At 35.8% G+C, this 25,328-nt stretch overlaps 2 protein-coding genes and 1 long non-coding RNA gene across 3 annotated transcripts; all 3 read right to left on the reverse strand.

The window, feature by feature from the left end:
• Nucleotides 1-2,214: 2,214 nt before the first annotated feature.
• On the reverse strand, nt 2,215-5,486 carry LOC148910589 (uncharacterized). Its single transcript, XR_016119978.1, has 4 exons — nt 5,365-5,486; nt 3,095-3,296; nt 2,947-3,017; nt 2,215-2,835 (listed from the first exon to the last, which is right to left on the reverse strand). It is a non-coding gene; the product is annotated as an uncharacterized LOC148910589 (long non-coding RNA).
• A 2,171-nt stretch (nt 5,487-7,657) lies between these two features.
• On the reverse strand, nt 7,658-15,077 carry LOC116301937 (galanin receptor type 1-like). The gene is made up of 2 exons (XM_031711106.2): nt 14,908-15,077; nt 7,658-9,176 (listed from the first exon to the last, which is right to left on the reverse strand). Exon 2 carries the CDS (start codon nt 9,064-9,066, stop codon nt 7,996-7,998), a length of 1,071 nt encoding a protein of 356 aa, XP_031566966.2. The 5' UTR covers nt 9,067-9,176; nt 14,908-15,077; the 3' UTR covers nt 7,658-7,995.
• A 4,804-nt stretch (nt 15,078-19,881) lies between these two features.
• On the reverse strand, nt 19,882-22,012 carry LOC116301944 (neuropeptide FF receptor 2-like). Its single transcript, XM_031711117.2, has one exon. It carries the CDS (start codon nt 21,513-21,515, stop codon nt 20,337-20,339), a length of 1,179 nt encoding a protein of 392 aa, XP_031566977.2. The 5' UTR covers nt 21,516-22,012; the 3' UTR covers nt 19,882-20,336.
• Between the last annotated feature and the right edge of the window lie 3,316 nt (nt 22,013-25,328).

The following is a 25,328-nucleotide window of genomic DNA, read 5'->3' on the forward strand; positions in this document are numbered from 1 at the left end:
AACTTCGAAAGCTTATGTGCAGAGCTTTAGGTTCTTGAACGGTCGGTTTTTTCTTTAATGGAAAAAAGCCGCTTTGAGAATTTGTCTTACAAATGCGCTCTGGCTTTAGCTGCTCATGTGTTGGTTCACGCTCATTTCCAATTGGCACACTTACATAACTTCCAAGACTTATGTGCAGACCTTTAGCAAGAGAAAATGAACTAAGAGAAGGAATCCCCCTGTATAGCCTTGTAACCATCATGTGCACAGTTTGATGCTATTTTTAAACCATTTGTTTTTCTGCACGCGCATTTAATGCGCGCGCTCTACGCTGTTTGCTTACGTTTGTGGGGTTTTTCCGTTATTTCGACTCTGCCCTGAATGTACACGTCGAAAGCTTGGCAAATACGACAGGAAATTGAAGTAGTAGTTTGGTTCAAGTTTCTGGAGTATTTTAACATTTATTTTCCAAAGCTTTTGACTTACATCGTCATCTTGAGGGCAGATTTAAACATTTGAACATAAGAAAAGCACAAGAAAACGTTACCAAACAGCGTAGAGCGCGCGCGTACTATGCGCGTGCAGAAAATCAAACGATCAAAATAAATGATATCATTGGATGATATTTTTTAGAATAGATCCTACAAATAGCAAAAAAGTGTGCACATGATGGGGCACGGGGATCCTATCTCTTAGTTCATATTCTCTTGCCTTTAGGTTCTTGAACACGAGTCGGATTTTTCTTTAATCTAATTAATACCAAGTTATTAATGCGACTGTACGATCAAAGAATCATCCTTATCCATCCCCCTCTCCCTCCCTCCTCCCAATTTGCAGCGGTGGAAGGCGTGAAAGACCTACGAAATTTTAGCAGCGTACGCCACCCATGCTAATATATCTGTTCATATCGTCTGTTCGTTCGTTCGTATGGACAAAAACGCAAAGCCTTTTTTAGAAGAGGCTTGCAGTACTCGGATTGGTTATATGAAAAACCACCCCAAAACAGCTAAACCTGCAGTTAAGAGAGAATTCTTTTCGTATTCAAGCAGTGAGCGCCAAAAACTATTTTCTCGAAGAAAGGCTGTTGTACAAGGCTAAAATCTTGTTATTCAGAAAGTTTAACTTGTTTGGAAGTGGAGATGACCGATGAAAGTGGAATCAAAGTGTTAACCCAAAGCAAAAATTTTATTCGAAAATGAGGTTTAGGCCTTCATTTGCTTATTTCCCATACATTTTCTGTAAAAAAAGCCTGACAAAGCAACATTCTAACACAAATGCAACAAAACATCTTTGTACAATTGAAATTACCACTTCAAACAAGCATTTTATCATAGTACATCAGTTTCTAACTGTTTAAAAAAGGTTTTGAGTGTTAACCCAAAACGAAAATTGGGATCAAAACTCATACGAAAGTCTAGTTTTTGGCCCTTTTTGCCATTATTGCTCATTATTGAACAAAATTTCCTCTTGGGGTAAGTAAAAACAACAGCTTGAGGTATATGGTTGCCAAGGCGACAGCGGATTTATTTAAGTGGGACCTTAAACCTCCGCGCCACAGATGTTTTGCTCACGTGGCAGATAGCAGGTGAAGACTCTTTCTCGTAACTCGGTTTAGTTTTCTTTTGTTATGTAATGGGATTGTCGCACGTGAAAAATGGCACACATTTGTCTTTCCTGGCGTGGTTATGTCAACCCCGACCGCACAGCTGCTTGATATCATACGATTCCTTGTGACGATTTATATTGCAATCGGCCCGCTCTCTATATTCTGGTTGAGTGATTAAGCAGAAGACAATCTGCGTCGAGGCTTTGTGTAAACAAAACAGTGTTTACGATTGCGCTATTTCCCCGAAGCCTCGGCTCGGATTGTTTTTTGTGTTGTGTTGTGTTTTTTGCTCAACCAGAATATCGAACGGTTTGTTTTTAAATCATTTTCTTTTTGTTCGTTTTTTTTTTCTTTCTTTCTTTCTTTCTTTCTTTCTTTCTTTCTTTCTTTCTTTCTTTCTTTCTTTTTTTTCTCTTTTTTTTGCGAATTCTCTGCAATCCCCAGTTGCGATCGACTTTTCAACACACATACAATCTTTTTATTGTTAAGGTTTTCTTTCCTTTTAGTTCTCTTTCTTTTAAGAATCATTAAAAGAATCATTTTTTTCAAGAAATGGAGAAATAGGAGTTAAGGAATGTAGGAGTAAATAAGTACAAACAAAAAAAAAATATTGAAGAATATATGTAATTTATTTGCTTATTAATCGAAGTTTATTTTCATAAAAGCATATTAAGAAAATAAGGTTCTAATAACATGTTAAGATTATTTGCATAATGTCGATGAGCATGCGCTGAATCAGGCGTTTTATCTTACCGTCATACACGTACAGGCAGCCCAAATTACAATTAAGTCTCAATGAAGACAGCTAGACCCAGTCTCGTACCTAGAACTCTTTATCGGAAACCGAGTAGCTCTTGGTACGAGACTGCCAGAGCGCATGCGCGGTAATGCCAATCTCCTCAGTTTCATTCCTACCCTCCCTACCCTCCCACGGAAAGGAACGAAACTAAGGTCTGAGTACGAGACCTAGATTAGCAACATGCCAAAGCCATGATGCATTAAATGTGCACAGGAAGGGAAAACTGCAATACGCATAAAATTAGCATAATTGTTTGTCTTCCCATGCTCCCCTTCGGTCTTAGCTTTGATGATATAACCTTTTTTTGAACCCGACAACGTTTTTTTAATTAGGTGTATATAGCTCTTAGACCATAGTAATGTCTGACTGCTTTTGTGATAATTTGGTGCTAAAATTAATTAGTTCTTTGACGGGCTATGTTTAAGGAGCTGATGCAATTATGCAATATAACCTGCAAGGATAGAAATGAAAGCAAAGTTGAATTTTTGCATATTTAGCGTTATAACAAAAGTCTCACGGCAGTTGCCTGCCTGCCTGCCTGCCTGCCTGCCCGATATAATACCTTTTTCGTTGGCCTTTCCATAAGTCATGTTCCCAGTTCCCCCAGCAGAAATTCTCATCAACCTCTTCACCCTGCGTTGACAAACGTATTTCATTAATATACGTTGATAGTATGTACTAACGATAACTGAGTATCTCCATTGACTTACTTGCTTTTAAGAAGACAGAGCATCACCAAGAGCACGATGCAGAACACGAACAAGGCAAAGAGAAGCACTCCATAGGTAAGGAATGCTGCCTGTTGGTGCATGACCTCTGGGAAAAGACTTGGGTGCTCGGGCTCAGGCTTGCTCGGCTCTGGCTTACCCGGCTCTGGAGTGGGTGTCTGTTCTGGAGTTGATGATGCCATGACTAGAAAATAAGATAAAAATTATCGAGTTCATTGCGTGGTCTCAGCTTTGAGGAACATCTCGGGGTATGGCATGGGGGACATCGCGTTTTTGCATTTTGGAATAAATTATCGAATTGTCTTTGGACATGGATTCGAATCCAATCTCATACCTAGAGCCTGTGTTTCTTCTGGCCTGCGGCGAAGAATGATTGTTTTAGTACAATCCATTTTTGGAGACCAGGATTTCCTTGTTCTTCGCCACAGGCCAAAAGAAACGCAGGCTCTGGGTACAAAATTGATTTAAATAGGCCTTTTGCAAAAGATTAACATGTGATTGTTACTAGGTGGAAAAAAATTTTGACTTCCTTTATCTAAATATTTTGGCTGGGTTACTAACGCTGTATCCAAAACCTTTTCAAAAATATTTTCCCTAATAAGATAGTTTCGATTTTAAGAAATGAAGCAGTTTAAAGTTTGTTTGCCATCCAACAGAGTCTTCCCCAAGGGACCTCGAGCTGAATTGATTCGTTATCAAAGTGATATATCAGCACGTGACTGTTTGATGCAAAAGGCCTGTCCCATCGTATTTTATTCACGATCGGGTCACACTAGCCACACACGTATGTGTGAAAAATCATTGTTTAACATAATCACTTGGCTTCAAATCTGCAGTCGGTCGAACGTCGCTCTGCTTGCTCCTACACCCGGCAAAAGCACAAGAACTGCGACCAAAAGTCTTTTGGTGCCGACGTTTTCATCTCATTCTTGTCCATATTATCCTCATTATATGAACAGGTTAGTCAACACTATCATATATTGCATTTCCCGACTTTCCCGGCAAAAGTACTTCAAGCTCATGTAAGAGTTAAACATTGGGCTGAGTAGGCGAAATTTGTTGCATTATTAATGGTCTGTGCAGTGCTTTCCTGCCTCGGTCGGCCCCATTTACAGTTTATCTACGTGCTTCGCCTCTTAACCATCGGGTTTGTGCAGTGCTTTACCCCTTGCTTCCCCAATCTTGTCTTCGTTGATGTATCTATTCATTTTCTAGCAATTTGCATCTCATTTGGTGCTCTATTGTTGCTGTTGCCCCTTGCTTGCACGCCTTACCTTGGCCAGTGCGTGTTTGCAATCAACTATTTTCACGTGCCATACCATGCTTCTTCGCCTTCAGTATACATAGAGTGCGTAACTGTCAATTGTTTTCTTTTGATTTTAAGTGTATTTAAAGTGATCTATATATTGATCTCCTTCCTGCACTGACGCTCGGCAAAACTGTTATCCCCTAAGCTTATGTTTGCCCTATCGGTATTTTTTCCAAACTTACGTCCGTCAAGTTTTTTATTTATTTTCTCTATTAGGTGTTATTCATTACACTCTCCCACGTCAGTCTGTCGTGTTATGAATTTTGCACACTTCTCATCCAATCAGAGTTAGGAAACAATATGTAAAAACTGAGCGCGCTAAATATTTCAAAGCTTTAAGTTAATATTATCTTAGGAGATCCACAATCAGAAATCATTCGCCACACAGATTTCATCACGTGCCGAAAGTTCTAGATGAAAGGCTTTGAAATTGTTTTTGAACCTCGACGTACGATACTACAAGAGGTTTAGGAAGATATCACGCGAATTACATAAAAATTAGGAATGAAACCCCGTCCATGCGATAAGAATAGCTGGCAAGACTAGTCTAGTGGAGGTCTCTTTATAATATTCCCGTCGATAAACACGGAGCTTAGCCGTCGGTGTTGCCCGAGATATTTCAATGTTGTTTGTAGTGGACCAAAGCACCATTAAAAGCCATCAAAAAACAAAATAGAAGTTAAGCAGTTAAGTTATATCAACACTCGTTTAAACATTTTTACTGTAAATTTTGAGAGCTATTTTTCCCCAAACAGCATACAGTGAAAGATCAAGATCTTTGTGCATCAAGTTCTAAAGAAATAGCAGAGAAACTCGAATGCACTTATGTAATGATCAATGTCCACTAGTCCGTAGAAATTCAAAATTAAAAAAGCCAGTGAAATGAAAACATAGATAGCTACGACAATACATAACTGAAAAAAAATCAAAGGCAGTAACTTACCTGAAATTTTCTAAAGAAGGTTTGAGGAAATGGTCAGCTAATGTTGATAGGCGTTTATGGCGTTTATGATGTTAAAACACTTAAAATGTCCCATTGTGTCGACTGACAATCGTAAATCGTTTTGATAACAATAAAGAATATTTTAATGCCATTATGATAGAAAAATTATAAATAGGCCCAACCACAGGTAGCCCAAGCTAGGTTTCTGTGGTGTCCTGTTATAAGGAAATGTATGGCGATATTTAAGAAAAAGCTCAATGAAATCCTCAAAATGTGAAATAAAGTAAAGAGATCTTAGCTGACCTTTAACAATTATTATCTCTTTCGCTCTGTGTACTTAGATTTTGGATTTAACCTGGGGAAAAGAGATACAATTGATGTTACGAGCCATGACACACGACGCAATGTTGCACCGTGTGTGCACCTTAAATTTGTATTTCAGTTTAAACTTTTTTAAATCAAACTACGATCTGAATTACTTTTTTTAAAACAAGCAAATATCACAGCTTGATCAGTAATTCAACACAAAGACAAAACTCACAGTTCACAGTTCACAGCTTACAGCCTTGAATTCCGCAAGAGTTGAATGTAGTACAAGATTTAGTACCAATTTAAGTTATGACGTATATAGGTCCATTTATACGTATATCAAATCAGTAAAATCACTCTTTAAATACTTTTTCTTAAACACAATATATTCATTATTATACATACTTTTAGATATATTTATAATTTGTACACCGTAATCTTTCCAATGACAACGCTTTGCACTTTTATTCAAAATATGGTAAACGCTTGATTACTTTCCTCCATGGATCACCCTTAATTACTTTCTTCCATATATGGATCATCCTTAATTACTTTCTTCCATATATGGAGAGCCCTTAATTACTTTCTTCCATATATGGATCACCTTAATTACTTTCTTCCATATATGGATCACCCTTAATTACTTTCTTCCATATATAGATCACCCTTAATTACTTTCCTCTATATATGGATCACCCTTAATTACTTTCTTCCATATATAGATCACCCTTAATTACTTTCTTCCATATATGGATCACCCTTAATTACTTTCTTCCATATATGGAACACCCTTAATTACTTTCTTCCATATATGGAGAGCCCTTAATTACTTTCTTCCATATATGGATCACCTTAATTACTTTCTTCCATATATGGATCACCCTTAATTACTTTCTTCCATATATAGATCACCCTTAATTACTTTCCTCTATATATGGATCACCCTTAATTACTTTCTTCCATATATAGATCACCCTTAATTACTTTCTTCCATATATGGATCACCCTTAATTATTTTCTTCCATATATGGAGAGCCCTTAATGACGTCATTACTTATGTATGAGTTATCCTAGATAGAGTTAAAATAAAAAGTTTTCGTGTGACGCGCTCGAAAGAACAACAAGTGCCTAACTTTAAAATAGATTTTGTTGACACATATAAAGATTAATGACTAGTTTGTGTTGTTCCTCCAGTAATAATTAATTCTCAATTAATTACATATTAACGATCGTCGATGGGGGGTGTGGTGAATAAGGATATAGCGTTAACCCCTCTAGGCATTAACACGCCATGTTCTTGCTTTTGATCCTTACGACTAGTAGTCTCCCTCGCATCCGTTTTTAGTGTCGGTATACGCCTCGATTCAAGTTAATAATGATTTTTTGCTGACTCTTTACCACGTCTCCAGATCTCCCGATTCAGAACTTGGCACCAATAGACCTTATTCGTGGTGTGACAATGTTTTCCCAATTCAGCGAAAAATTCATGAGTATCCCAAAGGATACGAAAGGAATAACGATGATATCCCGACAAGTTGCAAAACAATAGCTGTTCATTCCCCCAGAGGTTTGTCACGCTGAATTGGGAAACATTGTCACACCACGAATAAGGTCTATTCACGTGCAGCTTTCACTGACCCGGTAATTCCAGACCATTTGCAACCTTTTGCATTTGATTAAACCATCCCGTATATAAACCCGTAAAACTCAAGGCAAGCCCATTCTCGTACCCAAAGCCTTGTCAGCTTTCTAAGGAAAAATCGAATTTCGATTTTTTGGTGAGAAGGGTCTGGGTACGAGAATGAAGGTAAGCCTTGACTTGTTCAGTTGCTCGGGACAATAGACCACGCTTTGCCAAAATGGCGGCCGCAAATTCGAATGAGTTAAAATTAATAATAAAAATAATGGGAGGTTCTTATAAAGCGCATTTATAAAACGTCTCTGATGCGCTTTACATTTATGACCGAGTGAAAAACCAAGTACCAGCACTAAAAAGAGTTCCTTTACTTAAGTAACCCTACAATATTCGTTATGCTAGGTGTGCTTATGATATTTCGGCCGCTATACCTCGAGACTTACAAACGTCCCCAAAATTATATCTGTCGATTTTCAGGTGTATGCACTCAGAGTGTTTACTGCCAGGGTTTTCTTTACATCCACTGTTCAGTGGTTCTTTTGATGATGAAGTGTGGAGAAACGGGACGGCCACTTAAAGTGATCATCCGAGCCACTCAGAGAAAATCTAAGACCCTGAATGTCGTTCTTGACGGGGCTTGCACAAGTGTGGAATCAAATGAGCCAACCGGCTGGCTGTACACCATTTTATAAATGCTTCACTAATTCATCAGGTAACGAATTCCTTGGTTTAAAAATACCTCGCACTTGTTCGTCAACGTTTGACCTTGACCTTGATCTTAGACTCGACAGTTCGAACGATCCCGTCGTGTGAGACTTTAATGAAAAAAGTGTTTTTCCATTAACATTTTTACTGCAACATTGGCGGAGATTCAGTTTGCCAAAAATTAACGGATTAATGACACTATTGCTGTAGACAACAATATTACTGAACGTTAACATGGTGCTAAAGTTCGGATCCTTGCCGCCATTTCCAAAGTCGTGCCACAGCCATAGAACATGAAATGGGAGCAAACACAACGCAAAAGCTACGACAGCAGTCACACATAATCTTACCATCCGAAGATTTTGTTCCGCTCTTCGACGTATCATTTTATCTAGGTATGGTCTTTTACCGCCCATTAGTCTTACTACTTGAGATTTGTCCATGTAAAGACGAAGTAAAACGCGAGAGTAACACATGGAGATGATTAGCAGAGGAACGAAGTAGAGAGTTAGAAACACGCCGGATGTATAGGCTTGGACGAAAACTGGATTATTCGGCCAGTTTTCCTGGCACTGTTCGTCTTTATACTCCAGGACTTTTATATAGGGTATGACAAGTAGAATCGAGAGTACCCAAGATCCCACCATTAGTCGTTTGACTGTTTTACATCTAAGTTTAGGTTGTAGTGGTAGAACGATTGCCTTGTAACGCTCGAGGCTCAAACATAAGAGAGTAAGTACAGACGTCGACAGGAAGATAGTTTGCAAGGGATAAATAATCCTGCACAAGAACGACCCGAACAGAAACCTCTTCGTCACTTGCTCGGTAACATCTAATGGTATGCTCAAAGAACACGTACCGAGGTCGGTGATGACAAGGTTGAGAATGAAATACTCGTTTATTCTACGTCTTTTGTGAGAACAAATGGTTTTAAAAACCAGGACATTACCGATCAGACCGAAGACTACGATAAAAGAATAAAGAGTATACTGGCTGATTATGACTGGTGTAGTAGTGATGAACGCAGATGAATTGTTTGTGAAGTTCGTCATTCTTGTTTCTCGAATTAAGAACGTTGAACTTATAGAACGTATGTCTCAGCGTAGATTGCACTCATCGTTTTCAGTGACGCAGCTCATGTAGAGGAAATAGCATCAAAAACCTAACAAACAAGAAGGAACACAAGGAAAATTAGGATTAAAAAAAGTGTGTAGTGTAAGACTTGGAACAGATTTTGTGTGCGTTCGCATACATATTTTACTCAGGGTAGAATCAATGCTGAAAAAATTGAGTTAGTGGCCAGAGGCACTTTAAAGACGGGTTTCAACTCTGCTAAGATGTTTTGCTTTTCTATAAGCAGACAAAATTATTGGCGTTTTTGCAAAGTCTGATAGACCTCTTAAGTTCGGACGTAATGTTTACGTATTTCAGACCACGTGTCAATCCCTAGAGTATTATTTCTTTGTTTAACGGTTGCACCTGACAAGACACGTGAATATGGATACAACTTGACAAAGAATCGTATTCTCAAGAGAGTGACACGGCGTGCCATAGGAAATTATTAAGCCCAAGCTAATTTAGCCTAACTATTTCTTCTAAGTAGATATCAAATGAGGATTCTGCGCCATGTAAGGATTTTAGAAAAGAGGCCTCCTCTCATTCGTTCCTTAATTCAACTTTTAAGCAGCATGGCTCCGCCGGCTCCGGAAATTGTGGGGGAGGGGTGGTGGCCTGGCTCCGCCGGCTCCACGATCCACATGGCGCAGAACCCTCATTTCATATCTACTCTTCTATAGTAGTCGAGCAGCAATTTTAATTTGGCAAATCAGTTATGCTTCTAGAAAATTCTGTGAAAGTGCAGAAAGAACACCTTAAGGGAATGTTCATCATGAAAAATAAATAAAAAATCAAGATAAGAATTATAACCAAATATTGTCATTAGGATTAGGGATAAGAAACAGATTGAAAACGCTTACTACACCTTCTGGATCATTCGCGTGATGTACAGAATCGCAAACATCATAAAGTAATCATTTATCTTCTCAGACTGATATCCCTTAGATTAAATCTGCTTTTTTCATCACTAGCATTATCCCACACGTTTAATGGGCTAACGGCCGAAAGGAAGCAGAATGACATAACGTCGTCTATCAATGACTAGACATCTACTATATCCATGAAAGCCAAAGCCTACAGCTGTTTCTAACGAGAAGAAAAAGTGATGCCTTAGAGCAATAATTCTTAATCGGTTTAATGGCTTTGGGTTCGAAGCTGTTAAGGGGAAGCTGACTAGTAAGTAATTACAGTGAAGCCTCTTCTCTGACGGACTAGCCGAACCCGCTCTTGCTTAGATTTCTCAGTATTATCCTCGGTAAGCCTCCCCCCTTCCTCGCATCACTGGTAAAATGTTTGTAATAAGCCCCGTTTACACTGGCGATTTTTGCTGCGATTTTTGTGGCAATTTTCGGAAATATGAAATATTTTGTCTCATCCTTCAAAAGAGACATTCGTCTAGGAAAATCTGAGTATCCTGAAAAAAACTTTACAAGTAAATTTTTTACCATTATTTATTATGGACAAAATCGCAAAAATATAATCGCAGCAAAAATCGCTAGTGTAAACGGGGCTATATTCACCTCCTGCTAAAATTCATCAATCCTCCACTGGGACACCTCTATATTACAAACACCTCTACATTACTGACAGATATTTTTGGCCCCGGCAAAATCTATATACTCTTTTTTCATAGAACCGACCTTTATATTACGGACACCTCTACATTACGGACAAATATTAGGTTCGGGCAAAATCACCACATTCTTTGTTGCATAGACCCCTAACTCTATATTAAAGATAAAATTAAAGAAGAAGATTAAAGAAGAAGAAGAAGAAGAAGAAGAAGAAGAAGAAGATGGTGATGATATCTTTATGAAAGATCTTCTCCTAAAACGTAAACAACTTTCTTGCTGTTTTCATTGTTTACCAGTTCTAACTAACACAAATGAAAAGTTTCGAGAATGGATTTAAATACATTGTTCTAATCAATTTGCTGTCATTCCAAATGAAGTAATAAATAGACCCTTCTATAATACACAGCAAGTTGCATGGGAACGGCGATATGAGTTTCACGTTTTACATTAGCAAAAATTACCAATTTTACTGAAGTAAATATTTCAAATTTAATACCAAGAATGCAACTATAATATAAAGAGAAAAGAGAAATACATAAAGCTGAAAAAAAATAATCAGTTACATACTCTCGAAGGTAGCATTTTATTGCTCAATAGTTGATGAACCTATATATGTTGTGGAGTTTCTTTGAAATGGAACTTGGAAGCGTTGAGGTTGCGGAGCGGGAGGAAAACCGGAGAATCAGACAATCAATCCCCTTAAGGGCCAGGAGAGATGCAATTAAGATTGTGAGGCGGTATTGTATGATGGCGGGCTGTATTAGCAAAATATGAAGACTTTCTCAGTCCACTTCTCCTCCTCAAACACAACAACACACGAGTTAGAACAATTAACTACTTACGTGAAATAATAGATTGTTGAATGGATAAATAAACGAGAAATAGAAAGAACAAACAAACGAACAAGTAGATGAAGGAATAAATATGACAAGCAGTTATATAGATTATTCATTCGAGATATACGTTTCTATGAGTTTGAGACAGACAGTTTTCGATAGAGTTAAAGAATGGATTGTATTCTGAGAAAGATGCTAGACTCATAAATGATAGATTTAGGGTAATTATGGATGAAGATACTATGTGAAAATAAAATTTTAGAAGAAAGAAGCAAAATACAAAAGTAAATAAATAAAACGAAATATGGCGACCAATTTGATAAACTATTGTCATTCTGGACTGACTAACACCTGAAAACGTTTTTTATGTTCAAATATAATTCCACAGGCATATACAGTTTGATAAGAAATAGTAATACGAGAGGATTTGCTATGTTTTTAATTGCCTTTCTCCAAAGGCCTTCAACAGCAAAGTGAATCTTTTTTTTATGTTTCTACGTGAACTAGAGGCCAGGCAGTCCAGAACAATAGCTATTCGAATTGCACACCATATTTTTTTTCGGTGTTGACAAAGGCAAACGAAGACATTTAAAAAATTCTATTGAAGAAAAAAAGAGAAAAAGAAAAAGAAAGAAAAACGAACAACAAAAAAACAAAAAAAAACAAAACAAAACAAAACAAAAAAAACATAAAAACAAAAAGAAAAAACAAAAAGAAAAACAAAAAACAAAAACAAAAAAGAAACGAAACAAAAACAAAAACAAAAGCAAAACAAAAAAAACCGTAAAAAAAAAAAAATAAATAAAAATTAAAAAAACGCAAAAATTAAAGACCAGTGATGAAATAGAAATTAGAAATACTTCAATATTTACCTATGAAACTGAGAATAACAGTCACATTTTCTTGGTAGATACCTTATTTCGTGGTTCCCACCATGGTAGAATGAACAGAGCTGAACACATTAAAATCGCTAGCATTACTCAACTGTTTGACATGTAAATAACCTACCTATTCGCGGGCGTCGATCAGCATATCGTTATATCAATCAATCATATTAATTCAAAGGAGGAAGGGGAGTTTAAAATTGAAATTTAATTACGATGAATTTGAAAAATGACATTTTAAATATCTTTTACTAAACCTTCAAATTTTTCGAACCATGAAACAATCTTCAGGCTAACTTAAGTCAGAGCACTGCTAACGCACAGATTGAACCCTGAAAAACCCCGAGCTCATCTAAGTCAGAGCATGGCTAGCTCACAGATTGAACCCTGAAACAACCTCTGGGCTTATCTATGTCAGGGCATGGCTAGCTCACAGATTGAACCCTGAAACAACCTCTGGGCTGATCTAAGTCAGGGCATGATTAACTCACAGATTGAACCCTGAAACAACCTCTAGGCTGATCTAAGTCAGGGCATGGCTAACTGACAGATCAAACCCTGAAACAACCTCTGGTCTGATCTAAGTCAGGGCACGACTAACTCACAGATTGAACCCTGAAACAACCTCTAGGCTGATCTAAGTCAGGTAACAGCTGATATCTCACAAATAAAAGAAGAAAACTAATGTGTTGGTTGAGAGTACGAAAAGTTAGTGCTAAAGTTAAAAATCACTAAACAATTTCTACATATCAGGAACCTGAAGCTTAATTAAATAATTCTAGCGCCAGAGGTAAAATCAATACACCAGCGAAAAAGGAAATGAATTTAAGGAAATTAATCTATACCTAGGGCTAAGATAAGAAACTGGTTCGACAAGATAGGGTTGTTTATTTTCTTTTGAAAGAAGTTTTTGCCTTTTCTTTCTTTCTTCTTCTTCCCTCTTCTTTTTATTCAAGTGGATGAGAAATTTTTTCGTATTCGCCAAATCAAAAAGTTTGCACCACAGGAAGGCCACCTAATAGAATAATTTAATTTAAGAAAAAATGTGAATCTTATCTTGCTTGTGTCGAGTGTCAGTGATGAGGTAGCAGATTGTAAAAATAAGGGGAAAGAATGAACGAAAAAGAAAAATAACTATAACGAAAGAATGAAAAAAGAAAGAAAATAATAAAACAATAAACGAAAGAACGAAATAAAAAATGGATAAAAAAAGGAAAAAGAATGAAATAATTGATTAATAAAAAGAAGGATGAAAGGAAGAAAGAGAAAAAGAAAGAAAGAAAGGAAGAAAGAGAGAAAGAAAGAGAGAAAGAAAGAAGAAAGGAAGAAAGAGAGAAAGGAAGAAAGAAAGAAAGAAGACCGTACAGTAAAACTAAGAAGAAAGAAAGAAGAAGAAGAAGAAAAAAAAGAAAAAAGAAATCGAAGAGAGAGCAAGAAAAAGAAGAAAGAAGAACCCGAAAGAGAAAACAAAAAAAGACCGTACGATGACTAACTAGTCCGAAAGCCCAGTCCCCGAAGAAGCCCCCCGAAGCCCCGAAAAGCGCAAGCCCGAAAGAAGAAAAAATAGATAGATAGAAGAAAGGAAGAAATTGCAAATTGACATTTATCGAAAATTTTCCTAATTACTGTGATCAACCTATGCCATACGCAGGAGACGAATGCCTATTTCGAAGATAATAATATAATCTAATATATCTTTATAATACCCAACTCCTTCGTATTTCGATAGAATTTATCGTGTAATCTACCATACTTTTAGAATATAGATATATATATTCTCTCTCTCGCTCTCTCGCTTTTTCAACCCAAACCTAAAAACCGATAGACGAAAATTCAAGCTTTTCTTAAAAGGTTTATCGTCCATTTCCGTTTTAGGGTTTCTCTTAGGATGCATATTAATCTAATATGATTTTTTTATCTTTGAACTCTTTGCACCCTGTTATCAATTATTGAAATATAAATTGGCTCGGAAGTATTAGAGGATTTTTTAAAATCCCGCAAGTTCATGTTTTCATACTGGCTATTCTGAAAAAGCACAAAGTCATTTGACAAAGGTCATAAAATGGGTACGCCTTCTGATTTTCTTTCCTCTACTCTAGGAACTAACTTTGCCTCGAGTTAAACATTATTGTTGTGCGCTCAAATATACGAAAAATGAATGAATAAATATATAAATAAAGATTAATAATAATCGTACAAATACATGTTCTAAGGCAGGGAAACTGAGATTTGACAATACATTTAGCAGCACCAAGTTTTAAAAAGAAGTGAGGAAGGAATGATTTCCATTCGCGAAATTTTCCGTCAAAAAATACAAACCATACAGATCAAACTAAAAAACCTTTTCGCTAATAATACTCTTTGATCTTTTCCTCTGCTCCGATTTTTTCTTTTAGCTTCAATTTCTATCTTGTTCAGAAGATTAACTAAAAATTGCCTTCAAACTTTTTCATTCGATAAAATTAACGGTCTTCTGCACTTACCTCGAATAAAGAGCAGAAAAATTCATCAAGACTCAGTCACTTGGCGCCTTTTTAACTTCGTTTTAAGCGAATTTGTCAATAATAAAGTTAAGGCGACAATATGGCGATGAAGTATAACCTGTTCAATAGCTAGAGCTGGTTTGAATTATCGAGTAATAATGACTTAGCTAAGTAGCACTTCTGATCATGACTATAGATCAATTCCCTGATATCTTATTAAGCAAGTCACATATGTATTATGATGAATATGCAGCCTTAACCACCTGCAGTCAGTGTTTTGTTGTTCGTTGTTTCTTGTTGAAACAGGAATAGAAGACGCCAAAAATTAAGGCAATGAAAAGATATACAAATTAGGAAGCAAAAAATTTATGATTTGATTGATTATAAGCGTTGTCATTTAGATAAATATCAGTTTAAAAATATTTTATTTTATATTAATTTTTTATAAACTCAAATTCTCTTTTTTACTAGTTTAGTTTAATATGAAGTCGAATACCCTAATATATATTTTTCGAACATAATTATTAGGAGTTAGCAATATGCGAAAGAAGTAGTTTTAATTTGAATGAATATGAAGCCTCCAAACCGCGTATACGAAATAATTATTAAGTCACCCTTTTTGCAATTACAATAAAAAAATTTACGAGAAAGTGCTAGAGAAAGGTAAAAAATATATTTCAAAGTTCAAGTTCCTTCAATTAATAAATAACATTGTTCAAATGTTATTTGGAATAAATGACAGACAGCAATAACAACCAAACCGTAATTACGAAGCAACAAACAAAAAAAAAAAAAAAAAAAAAAAAAAAAAAAAAAAGAACAACGACAACAAAAAACAAAGCAGCGATTCGATTGGTTCTCAATTTCCCGCCAATCTAGAAAAAGAACGGCGCGCGCGCCTATGAGCCCTCTGATTGGGTTTTAGGCTTTTTTAATAACCAATCGTTCAAACAGACGATTTTTAGAAGGACAAATATTAATATACTTATTTCAATGAAGTTAGTCACCAAAAACCTAGAAAGCTGAGATTACTGAGGATCATGTGAAGCTTTACATATCAAACAAAAAACAAAACTTTTTTGATTCAAACTGCGGCTCAGCTTGAAGATGTTCAGAAGAGGCGAGACTGGAACTGATTGATGTGCAAGTTTATCAACAGTTATCAAGCGGTTGAAACATGTAAAATGTATCTACCCATAATCCTTGTCGGTCTCAACTTTGTAGCTTTCAGGTGACTAACTTTATTGAAATAAGTATATACGAGCATCAGTAATGCTTTTTATTTTTACACTAATTTAATATTTACAATTCTAGTTGTTTATGATATTTATAATCCTAGTTGTTTGTTATATGTTTATTTTAAAACTAAATGCGATGGAGAGTATGAAGTACTTTGGATTCATACTTCAGAGTCAGTGTTCGTTATATTTTGTACAACTTATAGAATCGAAAATAAGTAAGCTTGTATATCGAAAACAAGCAATAGCGAAAACGACAACATATATTAAATATTGTAAACTTATTTGCTTTGTAATACCGACAAATCCCACCCTGGGGGTCTTCCTTGAATTTAATACTAATTCAAAATTATCGACTGATTGGAGGAAATTTGTAAATCATGATAAAACGTTTATTAGTACGTTCTTTATTCCTAGGAGTGGAAGGGCTTCACAAGCAGAATCACAAAAACATACCTTTGTCAAAGAAATTATTTAATAAAAGATAACATATACATGACAACTTCAAGACACTTCTCCTAACCAAAACGGTCGCCATGTTTTTGTCTTTTGACTCGCTTGTAAATGCTTGCAACCCATCAATAGCAAGGATATAAATAGGATATTTTCTCATGTATACTTTGACCAATTCTATAGAAAGTTTCTAAAAAAGTTTTAGGTGTTATTGTTTGGTGAGAGCAGCGCTGACACACGAAATCACCGCAATAAAAGTTTGTTTATTTTGTCCTCGTTTTATTATATACGAATTCAATATTAATGCAGATATAAAATATTGCTTTTAAAACAGGAACTTCTCAATAAAACGGGAAGTTTACTCAAGTAGACTCTCGTTCTGCTTTGGGTCAATTTCTGTCGATCCTTTGTCCAGGATTGATCTAAACAACCGATTCCTAGTATGGTATCTCCGGTGCTAGGCCAGGAAGGGATCTCGTAATTCTAAAATAACCTGGCTAGCGTATGTTTATATTTTCAAAACAGACAGGTGACGGCGCCCATAATACAGCTTGGACTGCCTGTGGTTTGATGACTGAATAATAAAATGCATTTGCTCTCTGGAATATAATTCTTTCTCATATAAGACATTTATATTGTTCCTGCCATCTAATATGGCTGCTGTCATGTGATGGTGTGAAGCCTCAAGGAACGATCAGTTTCTATTACACGGCATCACATAATAAATCGCATCCGCTACACCTGTTTAGAAATATTTGCTATGGTTACGGATCAAAAAGGTCTTATAATAGTATTTTTTTGGCTTAAAATAACCGGTTATTTTCGGATATGATCATGATTAAACAAGTTAAGATGATGGTACTTAAAACCTAGTTCTTGTTGTTTTGATATTGTCCACAACAACGCCGATGGTAATGAATTCGACCAGTGTCGCAAATAGTCGTGAACATAAATAGTAAGATGAAAACACACGTTGCATGATATTATCAAGGTAGAGGGCCGGGATGTGCCGGATAAGACCACTGATAGAAAAGATAAAGCTTTGAAACGTGTAACAGCTACTGATTTCTTTTGCATCGCTGTGCTCCAAAATATTCAACTTTTTTCTTGACAAATTTCCTTCTAGTCAATCACCTCCTCTTGCTTTAAAAATAAAGAAAACAGATAAAAGACATATAATAACGATTGATTTTTGCCACATTTCCAACCATGCATGCGGCCGCCATGTTTTGTAGCCATCTGATACGTAGTACGCATGCTCAAAAATCTCAGATAACCAAAAAATATTCACCGCTTGATCTGTGTGAAGTAAACAAATTTATTATTATTATTATTACTTGTAACTTACTCGTAATCCTTTACCAACGTAAAACCAAAGGGGAAATATGAATATGTTTTATCTCAAGATATGTATACTTGAGTTATTGATTGTAGATTTTTTTTTAATTAAAAAAGTGTAGAGAGTCTAACGACTTCGCTTTTGAGAGGAATACTCGAGCGCTTTGAACGCAACGGTGAATGACTCAATTACTTTAAGGGTTTTTATTTCCAATAATAAAAATACATGAATTATTAATTTGCACTCGTAATGACTCTTTTTTTTTTTTTAAATCGTAAAAAGTTTCCTACAAATTCTCCAAATACCTCTTGAAATGCTCAACGACAACAAGCTAGCTTTTATAATTTAAATCCAAAACTCACTATAGACTAGAAGAGTAATTACAATAGCTGGAAAGAGCTGGTTGGAATTATAGTAAAACTGTTAATTTGAAGGAAAATTCGTTATTGTAGAGGCAGTCTCTTGCCTCCAACGAAGTTTTCTTTTCTCCCAGCTTTGTCAAAATTCATATATATATCTTCAATTTTAACATACTCCATATAGTTCCAGTTATAGTAGTTATTGTTTTGCTTTATAATTTTAACATGGCTAGGATTTTACTTTCAAAATATCTGATAAAACCTCATTCTGTGCGGTTTTTATGAACTCAATGAAATTCTCCGCCTATTTCGTTTTGGTAAATCTAATTTCTGACATAGAGCAGTTGGTGTTTTTGTATTTTTAAGTTTTGAAGTAAACAATCCTTTAGCACTAGCTCTGCATGGTCATCGATGACAACTTGAATTAGATGATGTGTTAGGTTCATTATAGACTTCGAAATTTGATTTTGTCGGATCTAGTATGCTGATCAAAGAATCCCGCTTTATTATTATTATTATTATTATTTGTGAGGAATTTAAATTCGGTACCAGAATCAAAAAACGTACGAGAACAATTAGAGAGTTTTAGATTGACTTTTTTTCTCCCCGCAAAAGCGGCAAACGTGACCACGTTTTCATCGTTTTCCTGTATTAAACTTTATCTTTTGCAAACCTTCTCACCAAAGACAAATATTCTTTTGTTTTTCTACTACTTGGACTTTTTTGCGATTCTTTTTAAGATATTTAAAATATTTTTTAAATGGTCAACTGACGTTGCACATAAGCCGTGAACGTAAACTAAAACTCTCTATTAAAAGGCTTAAACTTTGACATGAAATTTGTTTATAATGTAAAGAAAGAAAGAGCGTGAAGTGTGAATGAATAAGTGAGTGAAGTAAAGAAAGAAAGATGTAATGAAAAAAAGAATTATCATGGAAAGAAAGAAGGAAAAAAGGAATAAATGAGTAAATGAATGAGCGAATTAATGAATTAATGAATAAATCAGGGGATGAATCAGTGACTGAATCGAAGAAAAATTGATTTAAGTAAGGCCCCGTCCACACGTATCCGGAAATTTGTGCGCCCGCAATCTTTTTTTTTTTTCGGATACGAAAATGTTTGCGTCCACACGCAGCGTATTCGAATCGTTTTCACCGTCCACACGTATCCGTTTTCGTAAAATTTACGGATACGGACACAAAAATTTGCGGACACGTGTGGACGCAACCCGTATCCGTAAAAAAAAAATTGCGGATACAAAAATTTCCGGATACGTGTGGACGGGGCTTAAGATAAGACTGGGGAAGGAAAGGAAAGAAAAGAAAATATTAAATTGAATTAAAGAAAGGAAAGAAAGAGAGAAAGAAAGAAAGAAAGAAAGAAAGAAAGAAAGAAAGAAAGAGAGAAAGTAAAAAAGAAAGAAAGAAAGAAAGAGAACTGAATGAAAGAAGGAAGGAAGGAATACCATATATTAGATAATAAATTATTTTTTCCCACTGCTTTTAATCACTGTACAAATATTTCTAAAGCACTAGATTATTCAGCTTTATTTATTTATTTATTTATTCATCATGTCCATGGCCAAAACAATAAACTGAATTATTAACCCAGGTACATTTAACATTAGAATGCTTATTATAATTCAAGATTTGTTAAATAATTTTATTGTGAGATTATATACGTAGTTTTTGTTAAATCAAGAAATGAAAAAGAAGAACAGGTCACGTGACCCTGAAGTTCTGCCAAAATGAGCTGCAGATGTTAAAAGCACAACTTAGTGTTAGCAAAAGGGGGAGTTTAAGCTTACAACGTAGAAAATAGGAGAAATAGCATTAAATATAAAATTAAAGCTTTTTTAAAGATTTGAATGGAAACATTTGGAGGTTGGCAAGAGCCCATGTCACTAAGTAGTCATGTTATGTGCATGCTCTGCAGAGCAGAGCAGAGCAGAGCAGAGCAGAGCAGAGCAGAGCAGAGCAGAGCAGAGCCCTCTTTGAAAAACTGGACGCCCCTCATCTTCTGGGGTTTGGATGGTCGTTGTCATAGTGACGTTATCATAACGATAGGACAATTAACCTCTGTCTGTCTGTCACACCCTTTTCTACCCGCGTGTTCGTTCTTGTTCAATCCATTCCTAACCGTAACGTCATCGCTCTTAATCCTAACTATCAAGCTTTTACGATTCGACGATTTACGATCAAATATACGATATCTCTTGAAATTCTTCCCCAAAGATGGTCCATCTTGGAGTATCCTGTTGGGAAAACCCGCTGAACTGCTAGACCGTCGTCGCCAAAGAAAACTGCAACTTCGGAATTTTCTGCTTAGTGATCCGAAAATGAACGGATTAATAGCGCTATTGCTATAGGCGAGTATATTAGCAAAGGTCAGCAGGTCGTTGTAATGTTCATAATATTTAGCATCGCCAAAGTCGTACCATAGCCACATTATATGGTAAGGTAAAAGACAGACTGCAAATGCTATAACAGCGCAAACGAAGATCTTAACAACGTGGATGTTTCGTCTGGCATGCAGTTTTAAGACCCTTTGCCCAGCAGTAGACGCACCGTACGTGTTTCTAAATGAAGGACTTCCACGACGAAGTCGAGCCCCCACACGAATGTACGCAGCGGTAATAATGCTCAAGGGAACGATGTATAAAAGGACAAAAACGCTGGCTGTAAAAGACTTCACGAATGCAGGATCTGGCCAGTTTTCGACACACATCGACCCGTCCATCTTCAGTACGACCATATATGGGGAAACAAGAATAACTGAGGTAATCCAAAGAAAGATGATTATCAACAGGATATATTTCCCTGAGATTTTAGGCTTTAAAGGTTTCATTATTGCTCGACGTCGTTCGAATGCCATAAACAGGAGCGTGCCAACTGCGACAGCAATTATAACAGTCTGTAATGGATATACAACTTTACACATGAATAGCCCTAGGGGCCAATAACCAACTATCCGTTCCATGACATCAAACGGTATACTGATCACGCAGCAAAGAAGATCCGCGATTGTTAAATTGATGATAAAATAATCGCTTATTTTCCGTCCTTTCTTGTACATTATGGAACAGAATATAAAGATGTTCCCAAAAGTACCAACGGAGATGATAGCAGTGTAGAAGATAAGTTGGAAGACAAGAATAGTTTGGTTTGAGCTACTGGTGTTGGAGTCCGTGCCATTAGATTCCCTCGTCCAGTTTTCCATCACTCGATTTGAAACCAAGATCCAGTCAAAGCAGGTCGACCGTCTCGTCTTAAAAATAATGGTTTTGATCACCTTCCTCTATTTTGTCTTGATTGGCTTGATACCCTGCCTGTGATTATCTTACGTCAAATATAAATATTTAATGACCTCAAGCGTGGATGAATATTTTCATCGACTTTGATTTATGACCACGACCTTTTCCTCTTCGTAATCTCTCCTGTCTCTCATATACATCTGGAAAAAGTTAAACTTCAATTATCTGTAGTGCTTGACTTTTTTTTCTTTTTCCTTGTGGATTTTTGATTTTTTTCTGGTCTTTAGTCGTAGAAAAAAAAAGCGAAGACTGTAGCTCGATCAAATACGAGGCTTCGTCACGAAGTTGTAAGTCTTTCAAAGGTTTTTTGTAGCACCAGAATTAACAAACTTGCATATCATCAAGTCTTCTCTACAACGTAGAACACAATTAGCTTTAAGGAACAGACCTTCTGACGCCGTCGTCCTTTCTGCCTGTAAAATTAACGTTTCAGATTATTGAGACTATTTTGTGAAAACATAAGCAACTAAAGCCGCATCTATTCAAACTAACGGACAAAAAGTTCGCAGGTGGGCTAATATTCAGCACATTTAAAGTCAATAATGATAAGACCTGGCTAATGACCTTTACTATTGCTTATTTGAGCAGCTGTTATCTTGAAAAAGGATTGACAAATTTAGCGGTAAGGAAAAGACGGATGAAAAAAAGCGTGTTTTGATTGTTTTTTATTTTTTTTGTGATGTCAGTTGTTTGTGAAAGGCTGTCGTCTTTTCTTTTCTTTCCTTTCCTTTCCTTTCCTTTCCTTTCCTTTCCTTTCCTTTCCTTTCCTTTCCTTTCCTTTCCTTTCCTTTCCTTTCCTTTCCTTTCCTTTCCTTTTCTTTTCTTTTCTTTTCTTTTCTTTTCTTTTCTTTTCTTTTCTTTTCTTTTCTTTTCTTTTCTTTTCTTTTCTTTTCTTTTCTTTTCTTTCCAATCAATAAAGATTGAATAAAGAATTTCACTTGATAAGAATAATAAATCCTGGGTTTTTTTTGGGTTTTTTTTACATTCGAATTTTTAATATTTTAAAATTAGACTAAAGCTATTATCAGAAAGAAATTAAATCTGCTTGAGTGTATTTTGGCTGAAGTATTGTTAAACCCAAGCTTCTTGAAAGAACCTTTAAAATTTATTTAGTTGATTTTATTAAGTTTAGTCTTATTCCCTCTTATTCTATTCTTCAGTCATGACTGAAATAATTAACTGAAAAAATTGCTGGCTAGATCACTCAACAAAAATAAATTGGTTTAAGCTAATGGTATTACAATACTCACTAGGTATAGGTTAAAATGCCAGGCAGGTTTTAAAATTTCTACGAATTATTAACTAAAACGATTTGTAATTGTTTTTACAAAAAGATATCTTGTAAAAAAAGTTAAGTAGGTATAATTTACAGGTCACCCATCCCGCTACTAGCTTCCCCCAACCGGGCTTGACTCAGTGTCTTGGAAGCCCAAGTTTTTTCCACTGGACCACGGTTCCAGGTGAATCAGCATAACAATAGCCGTGAAAACAATGCACCGAATAGACTAGACTTTTTAACATTAAATTTTCAACCGATTCCGTGCGTGGCAGAGATGCAAGGGATTAGCCGATATGGTCTGGGGGCCGGCTGGTCTCTCCCCTGATGCTTCGGCTAGAACATTTTCTTGCGTAATTCGTACACCCAAGGGCAGAAGGATTTAATCGCCGTCAGGTCCGAAGTCCATACGACGCCTCAGCTCTGCGGATGTCTCGGGGGTATGGCAAAATTGAATCGATTTTTTCTTTTCTTTTTTTTTTTTTCTGTCGGTGGTTTCAAACCCCATCGTATCCAGATAAGATTTTCTTTTTTTTAATGTATATTATCATCAATTTGGTAATGTCTTTTTAGAAATAGTGGCCACCCTTTTTGCTCATTATCTGAATTATATATAACGGTAAAGTAAACGATAGCCAAAGTGCACAAGCACGAATCTCTAGCACAAAGCATGATGTGAAACCGAGATCTTTAAAAATTCCTCTGACAATTTTTCCTTCGACATTTTCTATGAAACAGTAAGTATTTCAACAGACGAAAATAAAAGAGTGATTTTTTGTGATAATCCTATTGGTTTCTTTGTTCCAATTTGTGTAGTACTCGCTTTCCCATCATGCATTGTGCTAGAGATTCGTGCTCGTGCACATTGGCTGTTAATCTCGATCGGAAAAATCGAATGTTTATATTTTAATTCTTTATATCATTTCTGTTATTAATATGGTAAGGGTCCAGCATTTCTCAGTCCAAATCCACCTTTTCGGCGCTAGCTTGGATTGCGTTACGGTTACCAAAAAGTTCGGACATCGTTCTCGGATTTCCATACAAATTCACTGAGTTTAAAGAGAAAATTTAGGTAGATTTCTTTTAGCTCTCTTAACAGCAGTAAGAAAAGTTTCAATCAAGCTAGAAAAATGATTATTTACTTGTATTTAGAGAACTAACTAAACAAACCAAGTAAATAGTTCATTTAGAGTCAGTACATTTGTACGGAAATTCAAGAACATTAATGTCCGAACGTTTTGGTGACCGTAACACAATTCAAAAGAATTTTATACCACGTGACGGCTTGCGCCAAAAAGGCGAATTGGAAAACCCTACACCTAGTAACATTGTAAACTAAAATAAAACCGGTTGAATTTTGAGCTTTGGGAATTTCTCAACATGTATAAATTAATAAATATGAGATGACGTAAATTCAAGACTAATTTATGATACAAAAATGCTGTTGTGGAAAGTACTGGAAAGTACTGTTTTTTGTTGTTTTGTTTTGCTTTTGTTTTTGTTTTGTTTGTTTGTTTTTTTTTTTTTCATTTGCAAATCATCCTCATAGCTGAAATATATGGCTTTGTACACTTTTAGGTTATTTCAAATGTTTATCGTAAGAGAGAAGACCACATACAAAAATACTGCAACCATACTACTACACTGTTTACATAAAATTCTTTTTGAAAATATAGTTTTTTCCTTGATATAAACTTTAAGTGTAGCGACGTAAACAGATGCTTTTTTTATCGAACGGTACTCTGTAAGTTCTCAAGGAACTATGAAGCTAGGATTAGGAAATTATCTGTAAATATATGATTAAGTTGTGGTTAAACATCATAAAATATCAATATTAAAAATGTATGTAGATTATATAGAATATTTATCTATATTTATCGTGAAATCTCTTGTTGGAATTGGTTCTTAAGTGTAGCGACGTAAACAAATGTCTTTTTAACGAACGCTTCTAGGTTCTTAAAAATGTACCTAGAAAATAAATTTGATAAAGTTATGAGCTATATATCGTGAAAACTGTGTGTTCTACGAAGCCCTGAAATAAATTACCAAAAATGCTTGGGTATTGTACTTCAAACTTTCTCGAATTCAAAAAATGGCATTTCATGATCTCTTAAAGTCAGGGCTTGGCTAACTTACAGGAATTAAAACCAGAGAATCCAGAGAAAGCTTGAATCAAGAGTGGATTCGAAATCCATTAAACTGTACTTACATGTGAAGCTGAGTCCAGAATTCGAAGTTAAGATCTCGACGAGTACGTGAACTATACTTTATTCTTTCTTCTAGTGAATTTGTTTATGAAAATAAACATCATTCAACTTTAATATTAAAAGCTTAGATCTTGTCACCTAATCTTTGCAGCCACCTGTTCGAGTCTCGTGGTTGCTTCGAGCCATTTTTAAGAGACTAATTAAACTTGGACTAAATATGACAGCGTTCAATTTTA

The sequence above is a fragment of the Actinia tenebrosa genome, unplaced genomic scaffold, assembly GCF_029948245.1.
Source record: "Actinia tenebrosa isolate PJP-AT-01 unplaced genomic scaffold, QUT_ActTen_1.0 PGA_scaffold16__25_contigs__length_10494907, whole genome shotgun sequence".
Lineage (NCBI taxonomy): Eukaryota > Metazoa > Cnidaria > Anthozoa > Actiniaria > Actiniidae > Actinia > Actinia tenebrosa.

Coding starts and splice junctions, on each gene's coding strand:
- LOC116301937 (XM_031711106.2), bottom strand. CDS start 9,066: ATGACGAACTTCACAAACAATTCATCTGCGTTCATCACTACTACACCA.
- LOC116301944 (XM_031711117.2), bottom strand. CDS start 21,515: ATGGAAAACTGGACGAGGGAATCTAATGGCACGGACTCCAACACCAGT.